At 47.5% G+C, this 27,253-nt stretch overlaps 2 protein-coding genes across 3 annotated transcripts in view; one reads left to right on the forward strand and one right to left on the reverse strand.

Annotated features, from left to right (window-relative positions):
* On the reverse strand, positions 1-26,341 carry MRPS7 (mitochondrial ribosomal protein S7). Of its 2 annotated transcripts, none has more exons than XM_073588022.1 (5): positions 26,197-26,341; positions 2,893-3,084; positions 1,486-1,549; positions 430-597; positions 1-351 (listed from the first exon to the last, which is right to left on the reverse strand). In XM_073588022.1, the coding sequence occupies exons 1-5, from the start codon at positions 26,250-26,252 to the stop codon at positions 130-132; spliced, it is 702 nt and encodes a 233-aa protein (XP_073444123.1). In that variant the 5' UTR covers positions 26,253-26,341; the 3' UTR covers positions 1-129. The 2 variants fall into 2 exon arrangements, with proteins under 2 accessions (XP_073444123.1, XP_073444124.1); XM_073588023.1 differs by lacking the exon at positions 26,197-26,341 and adding an exon at positions 5,971-6,090.
* Positions 26,252-27,253, forward strand: part of GGA3 (golgi associated, gamma adaptin ear containing, ARF binding protein 3) — a 64,153-nt gene continuing 63,151 nt past the window's right edge. The window contains exon 1 of the mRNA XM_073588021.1: positions 26,252-26,391. Within this exon, the coding sequence (XP_073444122.1) occupies positions 26,352-26,391 (40 nt within the window). The 5' untranslated portion in view covers positions 26,252-26,351. The remainder of the gene's footprint in view (positions 26,392-27,253) is intronic.

Below are 27,253 nucleotides of genomic sequence, written 5' to 3' on the forward strand. Positions count from 1 at the left end.
TTTAGAAATACAACTTGTTTATTAATGAAAACATATTTACATCACAATGGAGAAAAGTTACAATTTATATACATGAAGCTCCTTCCTGTGTGGTCAGACGTCTGCTGTGATAATACTAAAGGCTTACATCTACCACCATCGGAAATGAGCAAAGGCTCGATTAGCCTCTGCCATTTTATGGAGGTCATTCTTTCTTTTGATAATATTCCCCTCACCACGAAAGGCTTCTAGCAATATATCTGCAAGCCGGTCATACATTAAAGTGCGGCGAGCTTTCTTCTCTCGGCCTTCAGTGATGATCCACTTCATAGCCATAAATCGGCGCTTTTGGTCTGTGAGCGGTACAGGGACCTACACCAAAAAAAAATAAAAATAAAAAATTACATAAAATAAAATATTATAAACACCCTCCACCAGTTTCCCATTTACCTGATATGATTTCCCTCCTTTCAGGATATTTGTGAGGCCAATGATGGGGGTGCATTTCTCCACTGCCTGATGAAATATGACATAAGGGTTGCACTCAATGTTCTCCCTGTCTTCTGGACTCGCCTTGTAATATTTATCCAACTGTATTCTCTTGATTTTCTCTAAAGTCTGAAATAAATATGGAAAACAACATGCGAGTGTCAGATTTAGGAAGACAAGTGGCTGGTGATGTGGGCGCCCTGCTGTTCTATAAGAATGCTATGGCATGGACTCATCTTTGGCACTTCAATGCCATAGACTGTTAAAAGAGCGACACTCTTTTCAACCACATGGACTGAAAGCCAAAGTGATTGAACATTTACCGAGTGTTAATAATTATGTTGGCCCAGAAGACTCCTTTTTAAGAGGACTGGTCCGTTTCCCAAGGCCCCCAAACCATCACCATGTGTTTACTTCTGCCATTATTCCTTACCTAACAAGACCATTTAATTGTCTCATTGATTTCCTTATATGCCCAAAATCATTTTTAGAACTGCAGTGGTGATATGCTAATAAGCGGGTGATTAGTCATCGGGGGAGGCGTGTTGTGCTCCCCAGACAGACATTGTTAATCACCCAGCAATTACCACCGACTCATGTGCCTGGCTATGTCCCACATCACTGTTGCCTCCCTGGGCATGTACAATGCGACAAAGCTTGGTTGCGTACACCGTGCTCTATGTGCAATAGTCTGGTAAACATGTAAATAGCCAGGGCAAATCATATTGATCACATCCATAGAGGCATTATAACATGGTTAATGGGATGAACTGTATGGGGGAAATAGCAACCCCATAACTAATCACTTACTAATTAGCTTATCACATTTATAAAAACGATTTTTGGCATATGCCGTAATCAGTAAGACAATAAAACGGCCCAGTTAGGAGGGAATAATGGTAGCAATAAATACAAGGTGGGGGATTTGGGCGGTCTGGGGAAGACGCCAGGTTCCCTTTAACCTTTTCATTTTCCAATTTAATTAAAAGAGAGAACACTTTACCGAGTCTAACTCACCTTGTTCATGATCTGCCTTGCCAAAATCTTATCACCGCCTTCCATCATCATGTTGGTGAACTTACTGTGAAGAACAATAGAAATGTAATGTAAAATATCCTGTTCGTGATAACACAATATGAAGAGGACAAACTGCAAGTCATTCAAGCGGATATGTCACCAGATTTCACAATACAAACGGCATGGATTATTAAATAGCTATCTTAGGGCCCCGTCACACATAGCGACTCACCAGCAATCCCGACAACGATATCAACTTGTCAGGATTGCTGGTGTGTCGCTACATGATCGCTGGTGAGCTGTCAGACAGACAGCTTCACCAGCGATCAGCACCAGTGACGCCGACCGGGCACGTCGCTGTGTACTTTAGTTACCAGCGTGCTGATGCAGGGAGCTGGTAACTAAGGTACACATCGGGTTTCTAAGGGGCGTGTGTCACTTAGAAACCCGATGTGTACCTTGGTTACCAGCTCCCTACATCAGCGCGCTGGTAACTAAGGTACACATCGGGTTTCTAAGCATTGCCCGATGCTTAGAAACCCTGCATTTACCTTAGTTACCAGTGCACTGATCTCCCACTAGAGAGATCGCTATGTGTGACGGGGGCTTTAGACCCCATGATGGTTGTTTACTTATCCGGCTTGACCCCCCCCTCCCTCTCCGAAGTAAGTACAACAACCTTATCAGGTCTAAGAGATTTATCTATTGTATGCACTTTAGGGAAAGAATTATGGCACTGACAGGAGCGGTTGTAGTTATAGTGCCACTTATGTGATGACCCCCAGGAAGCCATGCATAGTGCACTAGATTTTTGTGCAGAAACTCTACACCCATACAGTGGCAGTGGACAGGGGGCCAGTAAACCCAAATGAAAATAAGAACATAAGTAGATATTTTATAAAGGGGTTGTTCCCCTTTAGTAAAGCTTTTCCTATCAAGCACTATTTGTAGTTTAAAAAATGGATTAATATGTGCATTACTTACCTAACCTTGGTCCAGCACTGAGTCTCTGCCGCTGCCCCGGTGTCTGTTGTGGTCTGTCTGGCTCCGCTGATGTAGATGGCATGAGCTGCTGAGCTCACCGATTGGCTGCCAAGCTGTCGACGCAACATCAGTGTTACAGACAACAGACACCAGCGCAGCGACGGAAACTCAGTGCTGGACCTAGGGAGGGCGAGTAAAGCTGTTTGTTTTTTTATATTAACAGCTCCTGTAAAACAGTTTTCTGAAGAGGGACAATACCATTCAGTGCTGAATGAACACTACCGGTCCAGCAGGAATTAAGAGGCGATACTACAGGAGCCATAAAAGTGAAGATAAAGGTAGCCTTTCTTTCCACTAGGGTGAAGGAAAGTGATTGTTATGCACATCCTGTGCATCAGTTCTTCTTGGATTTTTGATAAATACCTTATAGCAGGGTCAGTAAAGACGGAGCTGGTCAGCCCGGGTGGACATGCCTTGATTGGTCTGACAAGCTTAAGTTCCCAATCCGCCTGATCTTCTTTACTGAGCTCGTCAAAGGAACGGAGGTATTTCTCTTTATCGGTGACAGGGTCCAAATACTGTGGGTTGTACCTGCTCCATCGTACCTGCATTAAACTGAAATCAGAAAAAAATCACTTCACTGTCCGCTTGTAATGAATGGCCATTTAATGTACACTGGACGTGTAAAAGGTTTTATTTTATACTGTATCAGTGACATCAGTTATTTAAAAGGAATCCTTCACCCCCTGGGACGTATATGACCTATTAATATGGGCATAAAGGGAAAATAAATATTACACTAGTCCTACCTGTATGCATACTTATCTAGATGTGCATTGAGAACCTTGAACCCCCAGGTGCTTCACAGAAGTTTATAATGTTGAGCAGTGAAAATAAAAAACAAAAAAAAAGCTCCTTGCAGATAGAGTGGATGCTGTGGAAACAGAGCACGATGCCACTAGACAATATGTCTCAAAACTGCAGCGCCACATAGTTTCATACGCTAAAGTGCTGGGCGAGACAAATAAACATTTGGAAGACTTGGACAACAGAGGGCGCCGCAATAACATTAGAGTGAGGGGTATCCCTGAAGCAGCTGGTTCAGAAGATCTGTATACAGTACTCGAATCCATTTTCAATTCAATACTGGGTCAAACTTCATCCCATAAAATAAAGCTGGATAGAGCACATAGGGCCCTCCGCCCCAAGGGAGCTCAATCTCAGCCCCGAGATTGTGATATGCTGCGTCCATTACTTTCAAACAAAAGAAGCCATCATGTCAAAGGCTCGTGCTCTCCATAAGCTTGAATTTAATGGAACCTCTATCCAACTGTATCCTGACTTGTCGTGGATCACCCTTCAAAGGAGAAGACATCTGAAACCACTTCTCACCGTACTGAAAAATAAAAACCTACAGTATCGCTGGGGATACGTGAGAAATGGACAGTCAACTACCTTACGCTCCTTCAAGGACCTTCTGGCTTTCTGCTCTGATCTGGAGATACCGCTCCCCGACCTATGTGGACTGGGACTTGGTCTTGCCTCCCATGTCACCTCCGCCAATCTGGCAGAATGTTGAGTCCAAGAAGAGGGGTGGTTCTTCTCGGGAGATCACATAACTGGATCCATCTTGATCATATATGCCTCCGCAACCTTTTTTTTTTTTTTTTTTTTTCCGAAAGCTGGGCTCTGACTGATCCTCTTTCCATATGACAGACTAAAGTTTATGACTACACATCCTCTCTGACATTTTGGTAATTTCTTTTTAGCTGTTCTTCTGATTTGGACGGTGGGTAAAGGACAGCATAGAATATTTTGTTCTTTAGTGTTTTGCACTTACTGTGTTTTGGGTGTCTCTTACCACGACTTCCTCACAAAGAGGGGGGGGGGGGGGGGGCAGTTCCTTCTTTTTTACCCAGTTCCTTTCTAGAAAAATGATTAGGAAAGGTTGGGTATGCCCACCCTACGCACAGAAGGGAGAGATGAGGAGACAGACTAGCTCTTTCCCTCCTCTCTCTCCTCATTCTTTGGTAAAGCCATTGTTGTATTTTTTGGATTCTATCTGTAGTAAATTATTGTACTGTTTTGTCTTTGTCTTCCCTCTTTCCTTTTGTATCTCCTCCTACAGATTTGTTGGGCATATGATGGTATTCTCTTGCTCTCTCAAAGAAGTTTCGGAATTTGATGATCCTCAGAGGAGAGAATCGTTCCACAGCATCCTGGGTAAAACGTTGTGCTCATTGTTTTTTTCTCTTTTCTACCAAGATAATGGCTAAAATATTAACACTAAATGTAAAGGGTCTCAACTCTAATACTAAGAGGCGTATGGTCCTCAATGAGTTGCGGGTACATGGTGCAGATATAGCTTTCTTGCAGGAAACCCATTTAAATCTTAGTGGAAATTGCAACTTTGCCAAACATTTATATCCCAAAATTTACTTAGCCTCTCAGGTCAAGAAAAAAGCAGGTGTGGCTATCCTAATTTCTAGAACATGCCCTATACAAATAACATCAGAGATATTAGATCCCCAGGGAAGATATATTATATTACAAGGCACATACAAGGATATACCAATTACGCTATGTAATATATATGTACCTAACACCTTACAAACTTCCTTCCTTAATCAAATATTTTTGAAATTATCCAGACTACCCCCGTCCGCCTGGGTTATTGGAGGGGATTTTAATGTTATTTTTTCAGACACATTGGATAGACTCTCCATACACAGAATGCAGCCAAACAGATCTCAACGTAGATTATCTGAGGACTTTAGAAAACTAATACGCAGGTTTGGCCTTTTTGATCTTTGGCGTATTAACCATCCCACACGGCAGACCTACACCTTTTTCTCCCCTCCGCACGGTACTTATACTAGAAACACTCAGACTGACACTAGACACAGATATTGGGATATCGTGGTCAGACCATGCACCTGTAATGCTCACCCTCACTCAATCCTCAGCACAGACTAAAGTATGCCATTGGAGACTCAATGAGACCCTGCTTAAGAGACTGCAACAGAGAGGAGTTGGGGGGGAAGATAGCTGAATATTTTGACATTAATAAGGAGTCGGTTTCTGATTTTTTGACTGTGTGGGAAGCACACAAAGCTGTTTTCCGGGGTGACTGTATAGCTCTAGGTTCTCGTATTAAAAAGGATAGAGCTCACCAGACGGGCTTGCTTGCTGCCCGGTTGAGAGATCTTGAAGCTAAACTTGCCGTTACCCCATCCAAAAGAATCTTAAGGGATATTGTCTCTACGCGCTCCCAATTAAAAGACATTCTTAACTACAAAACTGACAAAATGTTACTTTATAGTAGACAAAAATACTATGAAAAAGGAAATAAGTCTCACACACTATTGGCGAGACAGCTCAGGGATGACAAAAGTCAGTCTTCAATATAGGCTCTCAGAGATGAAAAGGGAACAATAATATATGATCCTGTTAAAATTGCAAATATGTTCCAGGGATATTTATCTAAGCTATATAACTTACCGAGCAATTTGCCACCGGACTCAGATGTGGGGAGGGGAGTTATGCAATCCTTTCTCCAAAAGTGCAATCTTCCTTCACTTACAATAGAAGCTTTGTCTTCTCTTAAAGGGGATATCTCGCAGGAGGAGGTTTTGAATGTCCTTTCTCTTCTTCCCAATGGTAAATCCCCCGGTCCAGATGGACTAACGTATTTCTACTATAAAACATATATAGCACCATACTAACCCCGCACTTAGTCAAGTTATTTAACAAATTCTTGACAGGCTTGCCAATTCGACCCACCATGCTTCACTTTTATATTACCCTTATTCTCAAACCAGGAAGGGACCCTTTAGAATGTGCCAATTATAGGCCTATAGCCTTACCTACTTTACTTAATGCAGACTTAAAGTTTTTTACCAAATTGCTGGCTCTACGGTTGTCTACCCTGCTTCCCCATTTAATTCATAAAGACCAAGTGGGTTTTGTTACATGCAGACAGGGGGGAGATAACACAAAAAAGGTAATCGACCTTATTGAAGTGATCAATAAAACAGAGAAATCAGCACTTTTACTTCGCTTAGATGCTGAAATGGCTTTTGATCGTCTTGGGTGGCCATTTATGTTTCAAACACTGGCTCATTTTGGCATTTCGGGACCTTTTTATAACCGCCCTAAAAAGTTTGTACACACATCCAAAGTTACCCCATGCATTGTCTCAGCCTTTTCCAATCTTTAATGGCACCCGTCAAGGTTGCCCACTCTCTCCGTTACTCTTCGTTATGTGTATAGAACTACTAGCTGCGGCTATACGCCTTGACCCGAACATTGGGGGAGTGATGGTTAGAGATAAAGAATTTAAACTGTCTTTATTTGCTGATGATGTGCTCTTAACTCTGACCCAGCCACATACAACCCTACCCAGTCTGCATTCACTTCTAAAACAGTTTGGCCAACTCTCGGGTTATAAAATAAATAAAGCAAAAAACGGAGGCTCTTCCCCTTAATATTCCAGACAGGTCATTAAGCTCCTTAAATGGTAATTATAACTACAAATGGCAGGATACTGCCCTGAAATATTTGGGAGTGCAGCTGACCTCTAGATACAACTTATTATTCAAACATAATTACCCCCAATTGTTTTCGGAACTGAAACAAATACTTAATAAATGGAATAACTTACCACTATCCCTATTTGGGAGAATATCAGCGGTTAAAATGGCCATTCTCCCTAAGCTACTATATTTATTTGAGACTCTCCCCATTGTGGTCCCTCATGGAGACCTAATGGGTATTCAGTCTTCTATCATCCATTTTATCTGGGCCCATAAAAGGCACAGGATCAAAAACCAAATTATGTTAGCTAGCAGAGATAGGGGAGGTTTGGGTGTTCCAGATATTACCAAATATTATTGGGCAACTCATTTGAGATGTATTCCAGCCTGGTCTGCACCTAGAGCATTCTATAGGTGGATGGAGATTGAGAAGTTGTGGATGGCTACAATCCACCCCAACTCTTATCTATGGGCAACTACCTCAAATAAACTCGACTCGCACACATTGGGACCAATAGCTTTCACTAAGAGGATTTGGAATACCTGTATGAAAAAATTCCCACTGATGTCGAAATGCTCTCCACTAACCTCCTTTTTGTTTAATCCCAAAATACCAGACAGCTTTAGGGGGAATTTGATTAAGTTGTGGTTTGACAAGTGACTTTTTTGTTTTGCTGATATAGTTGATAGTCACTCTAGATCCTTGTTACCTTTTGATAAGATACAATCGGGCTTCGGCTTACCTTCAAACTCTTTCTATCGGTATTTACAAATTAGGCATTTTATGCAGTCTCTTTACTCCTCCTAAGTAGTCTCCAAACCAACTCGCTTTGAGAGACTCTGCAGGGCAGGAGTATCAACCAAGGGTCTTATATCTATAGGATTTTATTGGACCCGTATCCGGAGGATTCTCCAAGACACTCCTACATGGACAGGTGGGAGGGTTTCTTGGGGGAATCTCTTTCTCCGGGTGTGTGGCAGGGGGTCTGGAGGAGAGCAGCTAAGACTTCCACTTGTTATACGTATAAGGAAAACCAGTTTAAATTACTTATGATTTGGTATCATACTCCTTCGTTATTGCATAAATTTAATCCTAATATATCTGGGCAATGTTCGAGGTGCGGTTCTGATGATGGAGACCTAACCCATATTTTTTGGACTTGTTCAATTATACAAGGGTTTTGGAGTAGGGTCAAAACTTCAATCTTCGAAGTCACGGGTCTTCATATTCCATTAGACCCTAAATTCTACTTGCTCAATATCCCCCCATTCCAGATTGGAAGTAGGATTCAGCGGATTCTTTTACATCTGACCACAGCCGCAAGATGTTTAATAGCAAGGAAGTGGAGGCTGGCTTACTCTCCGTCACTTAACTTGCATTCCCGCATACAGGACATACGAAGTATGGAACATCTCACTGCTTTAATAAATAATAAGTTTGAAAGTTTTGAAGCAACGTGGAATCTGTGGGACGTATACTGGGCTCGGAAGGCTTAGTATCGAAATTTACTCAGCAAAATGTGCCATCTTTCCCTGGGATCTTTCCTCCCTCCCTCGTGTTTCACTGTCTTGTCAATTATACAATTATATTTGTCTCTATTATGTTGGTTAATTGTTTTGCATTGAATGTTTACATGCATTGTATCTTGGTGTATTTTCATTCTGCAAATTTCTATTGGAAAATCAATAAATATCCAGTTATAAAAAAAAAAAAAAAAAAAATTTTCCCACAAAAATGTTTTTTAGCCCCAAATTTTGTATTTTCACAAGGGTAACAGGAGACAATGGACCCCAAAATTGGTTGTGCAATTTCTCCCAAGTTCAACTCTATCCTGTATGTGGTTGAAAACTACTTTTGAGTCACAGTGCAAAGCTCAGAAGGGAAGGAGCGCCATATTACAGTGCAGATTTTACGGTTACAGTTTCCGCGTGCCATGTCGCATTGGCAGTGCCCCTTAGGTGCCAGAACAGCAAAATTCCCCATAAGTGACCCCATTTTACAAACTACAACTCTCAAATTCATCTTCGGGTGCAGTGATCACATTGACACCACAGGTGTATCACAGAATTTTATACCATTGGCCAGTGAAGAAAAAATAAGTGCATTTTTACCAGCAAAATTTTGTTTTAAGCCCAGATTTTACATTTTCATATAAGAAGTGAGTAAAAATGGCAAAAAAATGTGTCCCATAATTTCTCCTGAACGTGGCAATACCCCATATGTGGCTGTACAGTACTCCTAATTAGGCCTCTTTCACACTTCAGTTTTTTGCATCAGTTCAAATCCGCCAAAAAGGCAGACAAGCGGATCCGTTCTCAACTAATGTGAACGGATGTCACAGGATCCGTTTTCAGACGGATCCTGAAAATGAGGAAATTTAAAGGAAACGCTGGCGAGAGAGAGAGAGAGATTTTTTTTTTTTGTCTGGCACCCAGAAAGAATTTCGGGTTAAATGAGTGTCTGGAGGATCCGCCAGAGAAAAAAACGTTGCAAGCTCCGTTTTCAAATCTTTGAGGATGGTGATGGACAGCAACTTTTGGCGGATCCGCAAAAAAAAACGGATGCAGCGGACGGCAATCCGTCACAATCCGCCAGTAATGGAACTCAATGGGGAAAAAAACCGGATCCTCAAAAGAAAATTGAGGATCCGTTTTTTTCAAAACCTGGCGGATTGTGACTGATTGTAAAAAACTGAAGTGTGAAAAAGGCCTTAGCCATACGGAGAGACTCAGGAGGAACGGAGCATTCTTTCCCTCCTGGAGCGCAGATTTTCCTAAAATAGTTTGTGGACTCCATATACAGAGCCCCTAAGTGCTAGAAGAGCAGAATCCCCCCTTTAATGACCCCATTTTGGAAGTTACATCCCTTTGGGAATTTATCTACAGGTGTAGTAACGATTTTGACTCCATGGGTGTTTTCCAGAAACAAGCAGCAGTGGATGTTGCTGAGTGATAGCGGCATCAGAAGAATTAAATGGCTAGAGTGAGCCACCGCGATCGTGGCGCTGTACATGTACTGCAGTGTGCAGGAATGCAGTGCCGTATATGTACGGCATATGTTGGGAAGGAATTAAGATACAAGTTTGATGCGGATACACTCTAGTCCACATGACAACACTTCCTTTAAAACCTGATTGTATGAATCCTAGCTTACCTGGTTTGTCATTCCCAGCGCTCCATTTTTAAGGCTATGATTCCAGGAAAAACGCACTTTTTTTGCATTTTTTGCACGGTTTTTACAGGAGCATCCTCCTGCTCATAGAATATGGTTAGAAATTGTCACGTCACCGTCAGACTCAGGGCCTGCTGTCCCGGCCTCGGCCACATCACCGTCAGACTCAGGGCCTGCTGTCCCGGCCTCGACTACTAGGAGGCGCCGGACTGTCCCATCACCGTCTGACTCGCGGCCTGCAGTTCCGGCCTCGGTCTCTGGGAGGCGCTGTGCTTCAACCCCGAGTGATGGCGGCGATGGGTATGAGCCTCCTGCGCAGGCGTCCGCTGAACGCAGGCTTCGCTCCTCGGTCAGTCATGAAGGGGCTGGTGCATCACCATCCAGCCTGGTCCTGGGGGCGGTCCGGATGACATCATCAGTCCAGCAGCCTGTGAGGGCTGATCTGATCCCTCAAATACCTTGGGACTGCTCTTGCAGGCCGCCGGATATATATTCTTGGTTCCCCTGCGTGTTACTGTGTGAATTGCTGTTTTACTGACTCTGACTTTTGCCTGGACTTCTGACTCTGCTTCTGCCTAACGATTCTGTACCTCTGCTGCCCTCCTGGTTTATGACACTGACTTCGGCCTGGATTCTGACTCTGCTTTTGCCTAACGACTTTGTACCTCTGCTGCCCTCCTGGTTTATGACTCTTACTTTGGCCTGGATTCTGACTCTGCTTCTGCCTAACGACTTTGTACCTCTGCTGCCCTCCTGGTTTATGACTCTGGCTTCGGCCTGGAATCTGACTCTGCTACTGTCTACTGTTTTTTTACCATTTCTGCCTGACTGGTTTAGTCTCGGATATCATTGCCTCTGTGTCCTGTATTGGAACACCTTTCTGGCGACCGTCCTGCTCTGGTCATTGCTCCTATTCAGACAGCGCCTCCTGGGCTCTGCTATAAATCCAGATCCCTGTAAATGGGTAAAGGGTATCAGTGTTTCTCGGGGTGCTGTCTGGCTGCAGTCCAGACCGCAGGCAGACGTCACATTATATCCGGCCCAAAAAAATAAAACTGCTCTTGTGTTTATACTTAACACATATAAAAGCAGTTTTCCTTACCTTTTTTTTTTTCTTCCTCCTGACTGAGCTGATTCCTGGCCCAAACACCTGTTACATTGCACAGCCTGGAAGGTCACTCTCAGGCTCAAGCATGCTGCAGCCTGGAAGCTTCAAAGAAAATGCTGGCTGGTGGAAATCCACATTCCTGGAGCATCGCCCCCTGGACAGCGCTGGGGGTCAGGTATTGCCCGCAAAAGCGGCCAAACTGTTGTTACCAGTTTCCCTTTCTTTTGCTAAGAAACGTCTGTGTGTGAAGGCTTACGTGGATTGTGGTGCTGCCGGCAACCTTATGGATTTTTTATTTGCTAAGAGTCTGGGTGTACCTCTGCTAAGGCTTAAAGCGCCTATTCAGACTATTACAATTAATGGTACATCTATAGACCAGGGAGGCGTGGAATTCATTACTGCCGAAATTTCTATGTCAGTGGGGACATTGCATAACGAACAAATGTCATTTTTTGTTATACACAATTTATCAGATCCAGTTGTGTTAGGCATGCCATGGTTGCACCAACATAATCCGATTATTGACTGGCGCATAGGTGACGTTGTGCGCTGGAGTCCACAGTGTCAGAGTAACTGTATGTCCTTTTTTGTAAACCAGATTAAAATTAAAACACCTTCTATTCCACATGCGTTTAGGGATTATGAAGATGTTTTCTCTATAGTGGAGTCGGAGAGACTACCTCCGCACAGAGAATACGATTGTCCTATTGACTTGGTCCCTGGTGCCCGTCTCCCTATGGGGAGAATATTCAACCTCTCTGGTCCTGAGCGTGTAGCTATGAATGACTACATAGCATACAGCCTACGAAAAGGCTTCATTAGACCTTCCACCTCACCTGTAGGAGCTGGGTTTTTCTTTGTAGAGAAAAAAGATGGTGGACTCAGACCATGCATTGATTACGGCGAGCTGAACGCCATTACGGTAAAAAAATCAGTATCCGCTGCCACTCATTCCTGATCTTTTTAATCAGTTACTGGGAGCCCGGTGGTTTACGAAACTTGACCTCCGGGGGGCATATAACCTGGTCCGCATAAGAGATGGGGACGAATGGAAAACGGCCTTTAATACACCCCTTGGCCATTTTGAGTACCTGGTAATGCCGTTCGGACTCAGTAACGCTCCTGCAGTATTCCAGCACTTCGTCAACGATATTTTCAGAGACATTTGTGGGGTGTATGTCGTCGTATATCTGGACGACATTTTGATTTATTCTGCTGACCCTGTGACACATGCTCAACACGTCCGTTCAGTACTGCAAAGACTGCGCGAAAACTCTTTGTTTGCAAAATTCGAAAAATGTGTTTTTTTTGCCGAAGAGGTGCAATTTTTAGGATACATGGTCTCAGGGAAGGGGTTCCGCATGGATCCTACCAAGATTCAACCTATTAAGGATTGGGTGCAACCCAAGTCGCTGAAAGCACTGCAGCGATTTTTGGGATTTGCGAATTATTATCGCAAATTCATCAGGGGATTCTCAGAGATTGCCAAGCCACTCACGGACCTTACTCGGAAAGGGGCGGACATGACCAATTGGAATCCTGAGGCAACCCGGGCTTTTTCTACACTAAAAGAGTGCTTCGTGGCCAACCCGGTGTTGATTCAACCAAACTTGGACCACCCCTTTATTGTAGAAGTAGATGCCTCCGAAGTCGGAGTGGGAGCAGTGCTCTCGCAAGGCACTGCATCCCTCACTCAGCTTCGCCCATGTGCCTTTTTCTCCCGCAAGTTCTCTGCCACGGAGAGAAACTATGACATCGGCAATCGGGAATTACTGGCAATCAAGTGGGCCTTCGAGGAATGGCGCCACTTCCTCGAAGGTGCCAAACACAAGGTTACTGTTATTACCGACCACAAAAACCTAACCTACCTAGAGTCGGCTAAAAGACTAAATCCTAGGCAGGCCAGGTGGGCCTTGTTTTTCTCCAGGTTCGATTTTTTTAATCACCTATCGCCCCGGAACTAAGAATGTGAGGGCAGATGCCCTCTCCCGCAGCTTTTGCCCCACACAGACCGAGGACTATGAACCAGTTCCAATATTGGCTAATGGGATTGTCGTGTCGGCAGTATCTCTGGACCTTCTGGAGGAGATCCGTAGGTCATCAGAACGAGCTCCTGACACTACACCCCCCAAAAAATTATTCGTTCCAGATACCTTTCGCTTACAAGTGTTAAAAGAGTCTCACGACTCCGTCCTGGCAGGCCATCCTGGTCTCAATAATACCACTAGGCTGGTAACCAGGAACTTTTGGTGGCCGACGGTGGTCAAGGACTGTAAGAACTACGTCTCAGCGTGTGAAGTCTGTGCCCGAGCCAAGTCCCCCCCATAACCGTCCTACCGGCTGGCTCCAGTCCTTGCCCACCCCTGAGAGTCCATGGACCCACATCTCCATGGACTTCATTACAGACCTGCCACCCTCCGATGGGAAAACTTGTATCTGGGTGGTGGTGGACAGGTTCAGTAAGCAGTGCCACTTTGTTCCCCTGTCTGGCTTGCCTAACTCTGAAACTTTAAGTAAGTTGTTTGTTCTTCATGTTGTACGTTTGCACGGCGTTCCGGCAAATATTGTGTCCGACAGGGGTACCCAGTTTGTCTCAAAGTTCTGGAGGGCGTTCTGTAAACGTATTGGTGTTGAGTTGTCCTTCTCCTCGGCATACCATCCCGAAACCAATGGCCAAACTGAGCGTGCTAACCAAGAGCTGGAGCAATACCTCCGCTGCTATGTCTCAGCACATCAGTCAGATTGGGTGGAACACTTGCCATTGGCGGAGTTCGCTCTCAATAATAGATACCAAGACTCCATCAAAACCACCCCCTTTTTCTGTAACCTTGGACTACATCCGTGCTTTGGATCATTTTCGGCCAAGATGTCGGAACTCCCAGGGGTTGAGCAAAATATACGTCGTCTGAAGACAATTTGGTCCGAAGTAAATTCTAATTTGAAAGGGACTCAGATTAGACAGGCTTCGGCGGCTAATAGACGACGATCCCAGGGGCCGCACCTGGGAGTTGGTGACAAGGTTTGGCTCTCTACAAGAATCATCAAACTTAAGGTACCGTCCGCCAAACTGGGTCCCAGGTTCATCGGCCCATACGAAATATTAGAAGTAATTAAACCGGTAGTGTTTCGGTTAAAGCTCCCGCAGTCGTTTAAAATTCCTAATGTGTTCCATAAATCCCTCCTCAAGGTGTACCGCTCCCCAATTCGTCCCGTCCCCATCTCCTCCAGTTTTGGTCAAGGGTGCCTTGGAGTACGAAGTCCAGGGCATCTTTGATTCCCGGCTACTGAGAAACTCGGTGCAATATTTGGTGCATTGGAAGGGCTACGGCCCAGAGGAGAGGTCCTGGGTTCCCGCTAGTGACATTCATGCAAAGGGGTTGATTAGAAGGTTTCACCTCCTCCACCCTGACAAACCGGGTTTTGAGGGTCCAGAGGCCCCTCTTAGAGGGGGGGGGGGTACTGTCACGTCACCGTCAGACTCAGGGCCTGCTGTCCCAGCCTCGGCCACTTGGAGGCGCCGGACGGTCACATCACCGTCAGACTCAGGGCCTGCTGTCCCGGCCTCGACTACTAGGAGGCGCCGGACTGTCCCATCACCGTCTGACTCGCGGCCTGCAGTTCCGGCCTCGGTCTCTGGGAGGCGCTGTGCTTCAACCCCGAGTGATGGCGGCGATGGGTATGAGCCTCCTGCGCAGGCGTCCGCTGAACGCAGGCTTCGCTCCTCGGTCAGTCATGAAGGGGCTGGTGCATCACCATCCAGCCTGGTCCTGGGGGCGGTCCGGATGACATCATCAGTCCAGCAGCCTGTGAGGGCTGATCTGATCCCTCAAATACCTTGGGACTGCTCTTGCAGGCCGCCGGATATATTCTTGGTTCCCCTGCGTGTTACTGTGTGAATTGCTGTTTTACTGACTCTGACTTTTGCCTGGACTTCTGACTCTGCTTCTGCCTAACGATTCTGTACCTCTGCTGCCCTCCTGGTTTATGACTCTTACTTTGGCCTGGATTCTGACTCTGCTTCTGCCTAACGACTTTGTACCTCTGCTGCCCTCCTGGTTTATGACTCTGGCTTCGGCCTGGAATCTGACTCTGCTACTGTCTACTGTTTTTTTTACCACTTCTGCCTGACTGGTTTAGTCTCGGATATCACTGCCTCTGTGTCCTGTATTGGAACACCTTTCTGGCGACCGTCCTGCTCTGGTCATTGCTCCTATTCAGACAGCGCCTCCTGGGCTCTGCTATAAATCCAGATCCCTGTATAGGGGTAAAGGGTATCAGTGTTTCTCGGGGTGCTGTCTGGCTGCAGTCCAGACCGCAGGCAGACGTCACAGAAATGCAGATTTTTCCACAAAATTAATTAACATACTGCGTTTTTTTCCGCAATGTGTTTTTTTTTTTTTTTTGCGGAAAAAAAAACGCATCATGTGCACAAAATTGCAGAATTCATTAAAAAGAATGTGATGCTTCTTGTATGCGTTTTTGAAGCGTTTTTTTGAAGGCAAAAACGCTTAAAAAACGTGAAAAAAAAAAAACTTACGTGGGTACACAGACTAAAACTCAAAACCCAAGATGAATTGCTACATTTTCAGAAATGAGACCGCTACGTCATCATAGGTCATTGCTGCAAGGCATCGTTGGGAACGTGACCTGCCGGGAGCATCACTGAGGCCTGGTGACGCTGTGAGGGACATTGGAAGGTGAGAATAACATGATTTTTTTATTTTAATTCTATTTTTTACAGGGATATGGTACCCAGAGCCTGGAGGAGACTCTCCTCTCCTCCAGACCTTGGGTACCATCCGCACATTTTCCGCTTACTTTGCGCATGGTGGGCATAGCCACATGTGGAAAGTAAGCTGAACAATGCATTCCTTGTGTGTGCGGAATTCCCGCGATTCCGCGCAAAGAATGAGCTTTCTGCGTATTTTTCCGCGATGCGATTCCGCCGCGGAAAAATACGCAGCATTAGCACAGCATGTGTGGAATGCCATTGAATACAATGGGTTGCTTATTTTATGCGTTTTCGCAGCATTTACACAGCGAGAAAACGCATAAAAAATGCGGGAATTCTGGACATGTGAACATAGCCTAAACTTTATCCATGTAATCAGGATGCAAGTAAATTTGTGCACTGTGTGGTGGAGCTCAGAACAAGCCTGCCGTGTCACCCCTGCTCTTCTTAGCCACATTCCTGCGCGGCCAGTACGAATGGCTCATGCTGAAGGGCAAGGCTGCGAGTCATCTGAACTCTACTCCCAGCATTGTCTAATCATGCAGGAGGCCAGGGATGTGCAATTTCACACACCGAGAAACTTAAAGTGTAACCATCGTAATTCTTATTCCATGAATCAATAGTACAAGTGAAATAAGAAACGTTATAATATACAGTTGTGCTCAAAAGTTTACATACCCCGGCACAGTTTTTAATTTCTTGGCCTTTTTTCAGACAATATGAATGATAACACTAAAAATTTTTCTCCACTCATGGTCAGTGGTTGGGTGAAGCCATTTATTGTCAAACTACTGTGTTTCCTCTTTTTAAATCCTAATGACAATGCAAAACATCCACATGACCCTGATCAAAACTTCACATACCTTGGTGATTTTGGCCTGATAACATGCACAGAAGATGACACAAATGGGTATGAATGGCTACTAAAGGTAACATCCTCACCTGTGACCTGTTTGCTTGTAATCAGTGTGTGTGCATAAAAGCTGAATGAGTTTCTGGGATCCAGACAGACTCTTGCATCTTTCATCCAGCCACTGACATTTCTGCATTGTGAGACATGGGGAAAGCAAAAGAATTGTCAACAGATCGATGGGAAAAGGTAGTTAAACTGTATAATACAGGAAAGGGATACAAAAAGATATCCAAGGAATTGATAATGCCAGTCAGCAATGTTCAAACTGTGATTAACAAATGGAAAATCAGGGGCTCTATAAAAACAAAACCACGGTCAGGTACACCAACAAAAATTTTGTCCACAACTGCCAGGAAAATAGTTTGAGATGCAAAGAAAAACCCACATATAACATCAGCTGAAATACTGGACTCTCTGAAAACTAGCGGTGTGGCTGTTTCAAGATGCACAATAAGGCGGCACTTGAAGAAAAATGGGCTGCATGGTCAGGTCGCCAGAAGAAAACCATTAATGAGGAAATGCCACTTCGGGAACAAGGTACTGTAATTTGGAGTGATGAGACCAAAAAGGAGATTTTTGTGTACTCATCGGAAAATCTCTTTCTCTTAGCCTCTAATTGGGGGACACAGAACCATGGGTGTTATGCTGCTGTCGACTAGGAGGCGACACTATGCATAATCTGAAAAAGATTAACTTTGGCTCCTCCTCTGCAGTATGCACCCCTGGACGGCGTCAGCCTTCTCTAGTTTTGTGCAAAAGCATTAGGAGGAACGTAACAGAAACAACATAACCATGCCTGTAAGAAGGCTACTATGTACGAGCTCAAAGAACAATATGAGAACTCAACCGTAAACAACGGACCGTAAGGGCAACAGGGTGGGAGCTCTGTCCCCCAATTAGAGGCTAAGAGAAAGAGATTTTACGGTGAGTACACAAAAATCTTCTTTATTCTGTCGCCTCACTGGGGGACACAGAACCATGGGACGTCCCAAAGCAGTCCCTGGGTGGGAAGCAATGGACGAATATTGTGCTAGCAGGTCCATAAACTTGGGGCACTGCCGCCTGCAGAACCCGTCTACCCAGGCTCGCATCCGCTGAGGACTGGGTATGAACAGTGTTTCGTAAACGTGTGTAGGCTAGTCCAAGTGGCCGCCTTACACACTTGTTGTGCCGAAGCCTGGTGCCGAATGGCCCTGGAGGCCCCTACTGCCCGCGTAGAGTGTGCCGTGATACCGGCTGGAAGAGGAGAATTGTTAAGTCGGTAAGCCTCTTGTATGGTGGACTTGATCCACCTGGCAAGGATAGCTTTGGAAGCCGGCAGACCCTTGCGAACGCCCTCCGGAAGAAGGAAAAGAGAATCAGACTTCCGGAAGGGTGCAGTCCTAGACACGTATATACGCAATGCCCGGACGAGGTCAAGCGTATGCAGAGGCTTCTCCACTCTATGAACCGGAATCGGGCAAAGGGATGGCAGTGAAACTCCTTCATTGAGGTGGAAGGTGGACACAACCTTCGGAAGGAAGGATGGTACTGTACGGAGAACCACCTTGTCCTGGTGAAAAGCTAGGAAAGGCCGTCTGCAGGAGAGTACTGACAATTCAGACACCCTGCGCAGCGAGGTGATTGCCACCAGAAAAAACACTTTCTGTGACAGGATGCGGAGTGGGACTTCCTTAAGGGGTTCGAAAGGTGGTGCCTGTAATGCTGTCAGGACCAGGTTGAGATCCCACGTTTCCAGTGGACGTATGTAGGGGGGAACCAATCGGGAAACTCCCTGGAGAAAAGTCCTTACTTGCGGCTTGTTAGCAATACGCCTTTGGAAAAGCACTGAAAGCGCTGACACCTGGCTCTTAAGCGAGCCTAGGGATAGCCCAGCGTCCAGGCCCGATAGAAGAAAACCCAGTACCTTCGGGAGGGAATAAGGGAGTGGGACCTGTCCACGGGATTCGCACCAGGTAAAGAAAGCTCTCCAGGTACGATAATAAAACTTGGCGGAGGCTGGCTTTCTTGCTCTGATCATGGTTGTGATGTCGTCTGGTGAGAGCCCTGCTTGGGTTAGAACATAGGTTTCAAGGGCCATGCCGTCAAATTGAGAGCCCCTGAGTTCAGATGGTAGAACGGACCTTGTGACAGAAGGTCGTGACGGTTGGGGAGACGCCAGGGGGCGTCTGCTGTAAGTTGCACGACATCGGCGTACCATGTACGTCTGGGCCAGTCCGGCGCGATCAGGATGGTTGGAACTTCCTCTTGTTTTATCTTCCTCACGACTCTGGAGATCAGGGGGATGGGTGTAAAAATGTACAGAAGCTGGAACTGGGTCCAGTCCTGCACCAGGGCATCCGCTCCGAGCGACCTTGGCATTGAAATGGGATGCCATTAGGTCCACGTCCGGGGTCCCTCAGCGATGGCAGATCTGGTGAAAAATTTCGGGATGGAGAGACCACTCCCCCGCGTCCATTCCTTGTCTGCTGAGGAAGTCTGCTTCCCAGTTGTCCACACCCGGAATGTGGACCGCTGAGAGTACCGACCTCGTCTCTTCCGCCCAGTGGAGGATATGTGCCACTTCTCTCATCGCCTGGGCACTGCGGGTCCCGCCTTGGTGGTTCACATATGCCACCGCCGTGGCATTGTCCGACTATATCCTTATGTGAGAGGCTGCCAGCAAGCGATGAAAGGCTCTCAGTGCCAGGAAGATGGCCCGAATTTCCAGAATATTGATGGGCAAAGTCATTTCCGCTGGTGACCACTTGCCTTGTGCTTTCTGATGTAGGTGCACCGCACCCCAACCTGTCAGGCTTGCATCGGTGGTCAGGACCTTCCAGTGACCTGAGAGAAAAGATTTTTCTCTTGCAAGCGAAGTTGGCTTGAGCCACCTGTGTAGGGACCTCCTGGTTGACGACCGGAATTCCCTGTCGAGGGAGAAGGGATTCCTGTCCCAAGACTTGAGGATGGCAAGTTGAAGAGGCCTGAGGTGAAACTGGGCAAAAGGTACTGCCTCCATTGCTGCTGCCATCCTGCCGAGGACTCTCATGGCAAACCGGAGGGATCGAGGAGGATTGCGGAGGAGTATTCGAACTCCCAGACGAAGAGCCAGTGTCTTGTCCCTGGGTAGGAGCACCAGACCCCTGGAGGTGTTGAATAGCATCCCCAGGAAGGTCAGGGCCTGACTCGGGGTAGTCGATGACTTTTGTAGGTTGACTAACCAGCCCAGGCGACTCAGAGTGTCGATTGTGATTGAGACACTGTCCTCGCAGTCCTTGAAGGTGGAAGCCTTGATGAGAAGGTCGTCCAGGTATGGAACGACTACAATGCCTCTGGAGTGTAGAACGTCCATGGTAGCTGCCATGACCTGGTAAACGTTCCTGGAGCCGTGGCAAGCCCGAACGGGAGAGCCACGAACTGGTAGTGGTCCTGGTTGATCGCGAAAAAGAGAAACCGTTGATGGGCGAAAGCAATTGGTATATGCAGGTATGCGTTTTGAATATCTATGGAGGCGAGATATTCTCCCTGCTCCATAGACGCAATGATGGACCGAAGGGACTCCATGCGAAAATGACGGACCCGTACATATTTGTTGAGCTGTTTTAGGTCTAGTATGGGCAGGACGCTGCCTCCTTTCTTGGGGACTACGAATAGATTGGAGTAGAACCCTCAGAAGCGTTCGTTCACGGGAACCGGTACTACGACTCCTGCTTGAAGGAGAGAGGAGACCGCTTGGTGGAAGCCACGAGCCTTGTCGGTTTTGGTGGAACAGAGAGGAAGAACCGGTTCGGTGGACTGGAAGTGAACTCTATCTTGTATCCGGAAGACACTATTTCCCCGACCCACCTGTCTTCTGTAATAGGCAGCCAGACTTGCTGAAAGAGTAGAAGTCGCCCGCCTACTGGTAGTGTGTCTTCCGGAGTTCGTGAGTCATGATGAAGCGAAGTTCTGAGGTTTTCCTCCCTTGGGTTTCGCTTGGCGTGCTTTCGACTGCCAGGTCCTGTCCAGCCTCTGCACCGCCCGTGGGTTGTCCCTGCGTGGAGAGCGGTTACGATTGTTGTGTTGGTCGCGAGACGGACAAGCCCGAAGAATTCCGAAAGGATCGGAATCGTGTTTGGTTACGCCGTTTGAACATGCGTCTAGGTTTCAGCTGAGGGAGAGAGGTACTCTTACCCCCAGTTGCGTTGGATATCATTGTGTCCAACTTTTCACCAAAAAGTCATCCACTAAGGTACGGGAGATGCGTGAGGGACTTTTTTGAGGCCGCATCCGCTTACCATTCCCGCAGCCAAAGGAGACGCCGGATCGTGATGACGTTTGCTATTATCCCCTCTATACCTCTTGCAGAGTCCTGGGCTGATTGAAGCATGTAATCTGCTACAACTGCTATTTGAACCACTTGGTCCGAAAGCCCGGGATTTGAAGCTTGAAGACCCTCTTGCAATGCTTTGGCCCAAGCCAGAATAGCCTTGGCCGCCCAAACTGAAGCGAACGCGGGGGCCAGGGAGGCTCCTGCCGCTTAGAAAACTGAACGGGCCATGCGTTCTACCTGCCGGTCTGCTGCGTCCCTGAGGGTTGAGCTATCTGGCAGTGAGAGTAGGGTCTGTGCTTCTAGCCTAGAGACTGGGGGGTCCACTTCGGGTGGGTCTGCCAACCCCTTGGTGTCCTTCTCTGGGAAGGGGTACCTTGCTTCCAAATATTTGCGATTGGCAAATTTCTTCTCAGGCTGCGAGAACTGCTTAGTATCTTCTGAAACTCCGGGTGATTAGGGAACACCTTAGGTGGTTTCAGGACACTTTCAAAGCAAATTTTGTGTTCTGGGGCTTCCGGGTTTGGATCAGAAATTTCCAGCACCCGGTGGATAGAAGAGACTATGTCCTCAACTAGCGCTGCAGTGCTAGGGGGACAAGGTACCGCAGACCTCTCAGTTTCGTTGTCCGAGTCGGAGTCACAGATGCCTTTCGAATCCTGCGTGTCACTAAGGCGTTCCCTGGTGGACAAAGTGGAGTGGAGGTCTGCTGTGGTCGGAGATCGCTGTGGGGATCTGCGTTGTCTGTCTCTGGTAGGGGACGGTCTAGGTGACCTGGAATCACTGTGTCTCTCCCTGGAGGGAGATGACCGTGTGCTATGGGATGACGCAGATGACCGCGACCTGTGGGTTCGCTTACGTCTGTGTCAGAAACGGCATGTTCCTAAGACAAGCTATCCTTTTGCTGGGTAACGTTCATAGCCGAGACATGCCCCTGCAGAGCCTGCAGCAGTGTGGAGGTTAGATTATCTATGGACTGTGTCATAGACTGCGACATCTGAGCAGCCCATTCTGGCGTGGTAGCCGACGCTGAAGCATTGGTAGGGGCTTACTGGGGTTCTGACCCAGTGTTTTGGATGCAGTCCCTGCAGTGGGGGTACGTGCTACCACTGGGGAGAGTGGTTTTGCAGGCTGTGCAGACTGCATAAAAACAGTCCTGCCTGGTTCTCTTTCTCGAGCCCGGCATAGTGCACAGAGGCTGGCTATCAGGGACCCTACAGGTGTTGTGAGTTCATTTTCCCCTTCACCATTGAGGTCTGATGAACTCCCTCTTCTGGTGAAGGAAGGTAGTGAAGCTGATTACAAAGCACCTGAGCAGAATGATGATGACTGGGTGACTGGGATTGCTGACTGGATATAAGGCAGCCGACGCCCTTCTGCCTTGCGGGTGATTACTCTGAGGGATTCTTGGAGACCAGTCTGATTCCTGCTCCTCAAAAGCTAAGTTTTCTGCTCTACTTTTTGCATTTGTGTTTTGGTTTTATTTTGCCTTGTTTTTCTGGATTTCTGCCTTTCCCTGCTGGGTGAGCTGATTTCCTTTTTGCTCTGTCTTCAGATATTACCTGAGGACTGATATAGTCTTTTTGAAGCCTAGCGTCTTCAGGGCCTTTTTCCCTATCAGTCTGTTGGCTCTTGTTTTTGAGAGGGTTTTGCGGATTGCAGACAGCAGCTTTTCTATTCTGTCCTATTTAGTTAGCTTGGGCCCCATCATTTGCTCAGCCTATCTTTCTATCTGTGTGAGTGTTTTTTCATCTTGCTTCACCGTCATTATATGTTGGGGGCTGCCTATTGCTTTGGGGTCTGCTCTGGGGCAGTTTAGATTTCCCTTTCTGTCTTTAGGCTATGTAGTTCTCCGGCTGTGATCGAGGGGTCTAGGGCTCCGTAGGAACCCCCCACGGCTACTGCTAGTTGTTGTTGTTAGGTTCAGGGGTCTGCAATCCGATAGCTGCCAACTTCTCTGGTTTTCTGGACTTAGCTAGTATTTCTGTTTTTGCTTCCTACGGTGACTCATTCATAACAACAGGGGTGGCAGCACAGAGGAGCCTATAGGAGAGCCTTATAGGTGATATGGATTCACAGCTGAGTAAAGAGAACCCAGCTGTGATCTTACCCCACCAGTGTGCCTCTAGGTCCAACGCCGACAAATCACAGTCCTGTGCCCTCCAGAGACTGCTGACGTTGCTATGGGAGTTCTGTCAGAGATGGCTTGCAGCAAAGATGGCCACCGGGACGTTGAGGAGAAGGGGGCGGAGAGCTGAGAAGGGCGCGCAGGGCTATGTAAAAACGCGCCCTTTCTGCCTCGATCCGCCCCTCCTATGACACTGTAGAGTGTCATAATCGTCATCCGGGGGGCGGGGAGAAGGCGGCGGCTTCAGCTAGGCCGAAGCCGCGGTCTAAATTAGAAACCTGATGCCCAGGAGGGCTCCAGGCCGGCACGGATGTCTGGGAGGGGGTCGGATCTGAACCAGATTCCCCCCGGATTGAGAGACAGAGTAGCGGTGGGGCCAGCAGCGATAGTGGTGTCCGTATGGGGAGTGCCCCTGAGGCACTATGGAGCCGGTGCTGCCGCAGAGACAGGGGCGCAGGGAGCCCTGTCTCTGTATGTGCCATGTCTGTCTGCACTGTTCCCCGGCCCCAACAGGAGCCCGCAGCGAGGCTGGGGTCCCTGGCTGTTTAAGCTGCAGAATGCTGCTTTATATCGACCGTACCTGTGGTGTCTCAACTTAATGCCCCCAGAGGGGGATTAAGGAGGGTGCGTCTGTCACCATCAGGGGTCTTCATCCTCGCCTCGACCTCAACCCAGACCCCAAAGAGGTTGGGGAAGGTAGGGGATCTCGACTTTGAACCAGTACCCGAGGGACTGGGGAAGGAGCGACATGGGGAATAGCCACCTCAACTTCAACCAGGCACCCTATAATAGGGACCGAGAAAGGAGCCATGCCGGGGGTCTCGCAGGAGACCCACTTTTCTTCATCTGTAATCCGTTAGGAAAAAAACGGAAAAAAATAAAAAAGGAAAAAAAATCTTTAGGTGTGCCTCCTATGCGACACTAAGCAAACACTGGAGAAGGCTGACGCCGTCCAGGGGTGTATACTGCAGAGGAGGAGCCAAAGTTAATCTTTTTCAGATTATGCATAGTGTTGCCTCCTAGTGGACAGCAGCATAACACCCATGGTTCTGTGTCCCCCAATGAGGCGACAGAGTAATTGAACTTTTTAGCCACAATCATAAATGTTACATTTGGAGAGGTCAACAAGGCCTTTGATGAAAGGAGCACCATTCCTACTGTAAAGCATGGAGGTGGATCGCTGATGTTTTGGGGATGTGTGAGCTACAAAGGCACAGGAAACTTGGTTGAAGGAAAGATGAATGCAGCAAATACTGGAAGCAAATTTGCAACCATCAGCCTGAAACTTGCGCATTGGACGTTGTTCCAACACGATAACGATCCAAAACACAAGGCCAAGTTGACCTGTCATTGACTACAGCAGAACAAAGTGAAGGTTCTGGAGTGGCCATCTCAGTCTCCTGACCTCAGTATCATTGAGCCACTCTGGGGAGATCTCAAGCGTGCAGTTCATGCTAGACAGCCCAGGAATTTACTGGAACTGGAGGCTTTTTGCCAAGAAGAGTGAGCAGCTTTACCATCTGAGAAAAATAAAGAACCTCATCCACAACTACCCCAAAAGACTTCAAGCTGTCATGGATGTTAGAGGGGGAAATACACGGTATTAAGAGCCTGAAGACCCACCTCTTCCGACAAGCCTATAACCTGCAGTAACCACCGATCGACCAAACCGCTGCACGACCAGCTCCACACTCGCCTACTGTATTATCACCCATCCCTTGAAGATTGTGAGCCCTCGCGGGCAGGGTCCTCTCTCCTCCTGTACCAGTTATGACTTGTATTGTTTAAGATTATTGTACTTGTTTTTATGTATACCCCTCCTCACATGTAAAGCGCCATGGAATAAATGGCGCTATAACAATAAATAATAATAAATAATAATAATATTAAGAAATGGGGTATATGAACCTTTGATCAGGGTCATTTGGACGTTTTGGGTTGTCATTATGATTTAAAAAGAGAAAACACAGTAGTTTGACAATAAATGGCTTCACCCAACCTCTAACCATGAGTGGAGAAAAAGTTTTGGTGTTATCTTTAATATTCTCTGAAAAAAGGCCAAGAAAGCAAAAATTCTGCGGGGGTATGTAAACTTTTGAGCATAACCGTATCTTAACATTTATTTTACCAGAGAAAACCGCTTCTTTCTCCTGAACAGACCATTTATTCTCAATTCACAGATACAATTTGTATTGAGGGAAGACATTTTACAATGACTGTAGTAGCATCTTAGTAGCCAAGGTCACCTCCTTACGCAGCAGTGAGAGGGAAGAATCCGGGCTCCCGCCACCTCCTATCTGTAGAGAAGCTTACCAGTAATAACCGCCATCTTCTAGCTCAGGAATGGAACATTCCATCTTCACTGAACACAGATTTTACCAGGCCATTGAACATTTTGGGAATGACTGATGGCGCCAGGAGGAGGAGATGCAGGTTCCTCTGATAAGCTACATTACAAACATTCTTACTTTCATGTCTACTGTTGATTTATGAAATATAAATTGAACTGATGCATGAAACACACGTGAAATTGTGACATTGGTAACATATATAATCAACAGAATCAGTACACAGCATAACGAGGAAGATGGTGAGCTGTAAAAATCCCTTTCACCACGGTAGCCTCCATCACAGCCGGCTGCAGACAGATGTGCCCAGCGCCGCACTATGGTCACCTCCCGCCTCAGTGGCGCCGCCATGTGCCCGGCTGAGATGTGCGGCACAGCAGCTCTCCTCCTCCGCTGCCCTTCACCGGGTGTCACCGGGCTGTCAGCCGCTGCACACACGCATTACCATGGTAACACTTCCTCTCACACGCACTTTACGGCTATGACTCTAGGATACGCACCTCGGTAACCCGGCCCGGATCCGCTGTACGAGCAGCTTACAACCGGGCGCCGCCATCTTTACGTGACCTCTCACGAGATCCCGATCCTGTACAGGAGATCAGTGAAGTCTCGCGAGACAGGAGCTGTACGGTTCATACAAGTCTCCGCTGGCATCATGGCGGACAGTGACGGGGAGACCCTGGAGTCCTGGCTAAGTGAGTGACAGACAGCGACACCCGCCGGGTCACCTGTCAGCGCTCTGATCGCTGTTCGCCCTGCACATGCGCAGTGACGTCCTGCTATGTTTTGGGTTACATGGCTAAGCTGTACCAGGCTGACAAGTCCACAAGTGGCCCTAAACACTGACCGTGACAGTCACCCCGGGAGGCCTAGTGGGCATCTGCCCCATTACACATGGTGACCCGGTATTGGGATGTCTGCTATGCCCTATGTGTGTGCCCACAGCCTCGGGTGACAGGTCTATGTAGTGGGTGGTCAGCTTGGTAGTGATCATTACTTTCCATCTATTATTGTCACCTTTCTCCAGCTGCTGATAATGTGCCCGTCACATGATGGCAAAACTAAAGGGACGCTGCGTGCTGCCCAGTGCAGGACCCCAGAGCGTGGGCCGCTGCGTGCTGCCCAGTGCAGGACCCCAGAGCGTGGGCCGCTGCGTGCCCAGTGCAGGACCCCAGAGCGTGGGCCGCTGCGTGCCCAGTGCTGGACCCCAGAGCGTGGGCCGCTGCGTGCCCAGTGCAGGACCCCAGAGCGTGGGCCGCTGCGTGCCCAGTGCAGGACCCCAGAGCGTGGGCCGCTGCGTGCCCAGTGCAGGACCCCAGAGCGTGGGACTCTGCGTGCCCAGTGCAGGACCCCAGAGCGTGGGACTCTGCGTGCCCAGTGCAGGACCCCAGAGCGTGGGCCGCTGCGTGCCCAGTGCAGGACCCCAGAGCGTGGGCCGCTGCGTGCCCAGTGCAGGACCCCAGAGCGTGGGCCGCTGCGTGCCCAGTGCAGGACCCCAGAGCGTGGGCCGCTGCGTGCCCAGTGCAGGACCCCAGAGCGTGGGCCGCTGCGTGCCCA

This window comes from Dendrobates tinctorius, unplaced genomic scaffold, assembly GCF_039654945.1.
Source record: "Dendrobates tinctorius isolate UK_male_01 unplaced genomic scaffold, ASM3965494v1 ptg000103l, whole genome shotgun sequence".
NCBI classification, from domain to species: domain Eukaryota; kingdom Metazoa; phylum Chordata; class Amphibia; order Anura; family Dendrobatidae; genus Dendrobates; species Dendrobates tinctorius.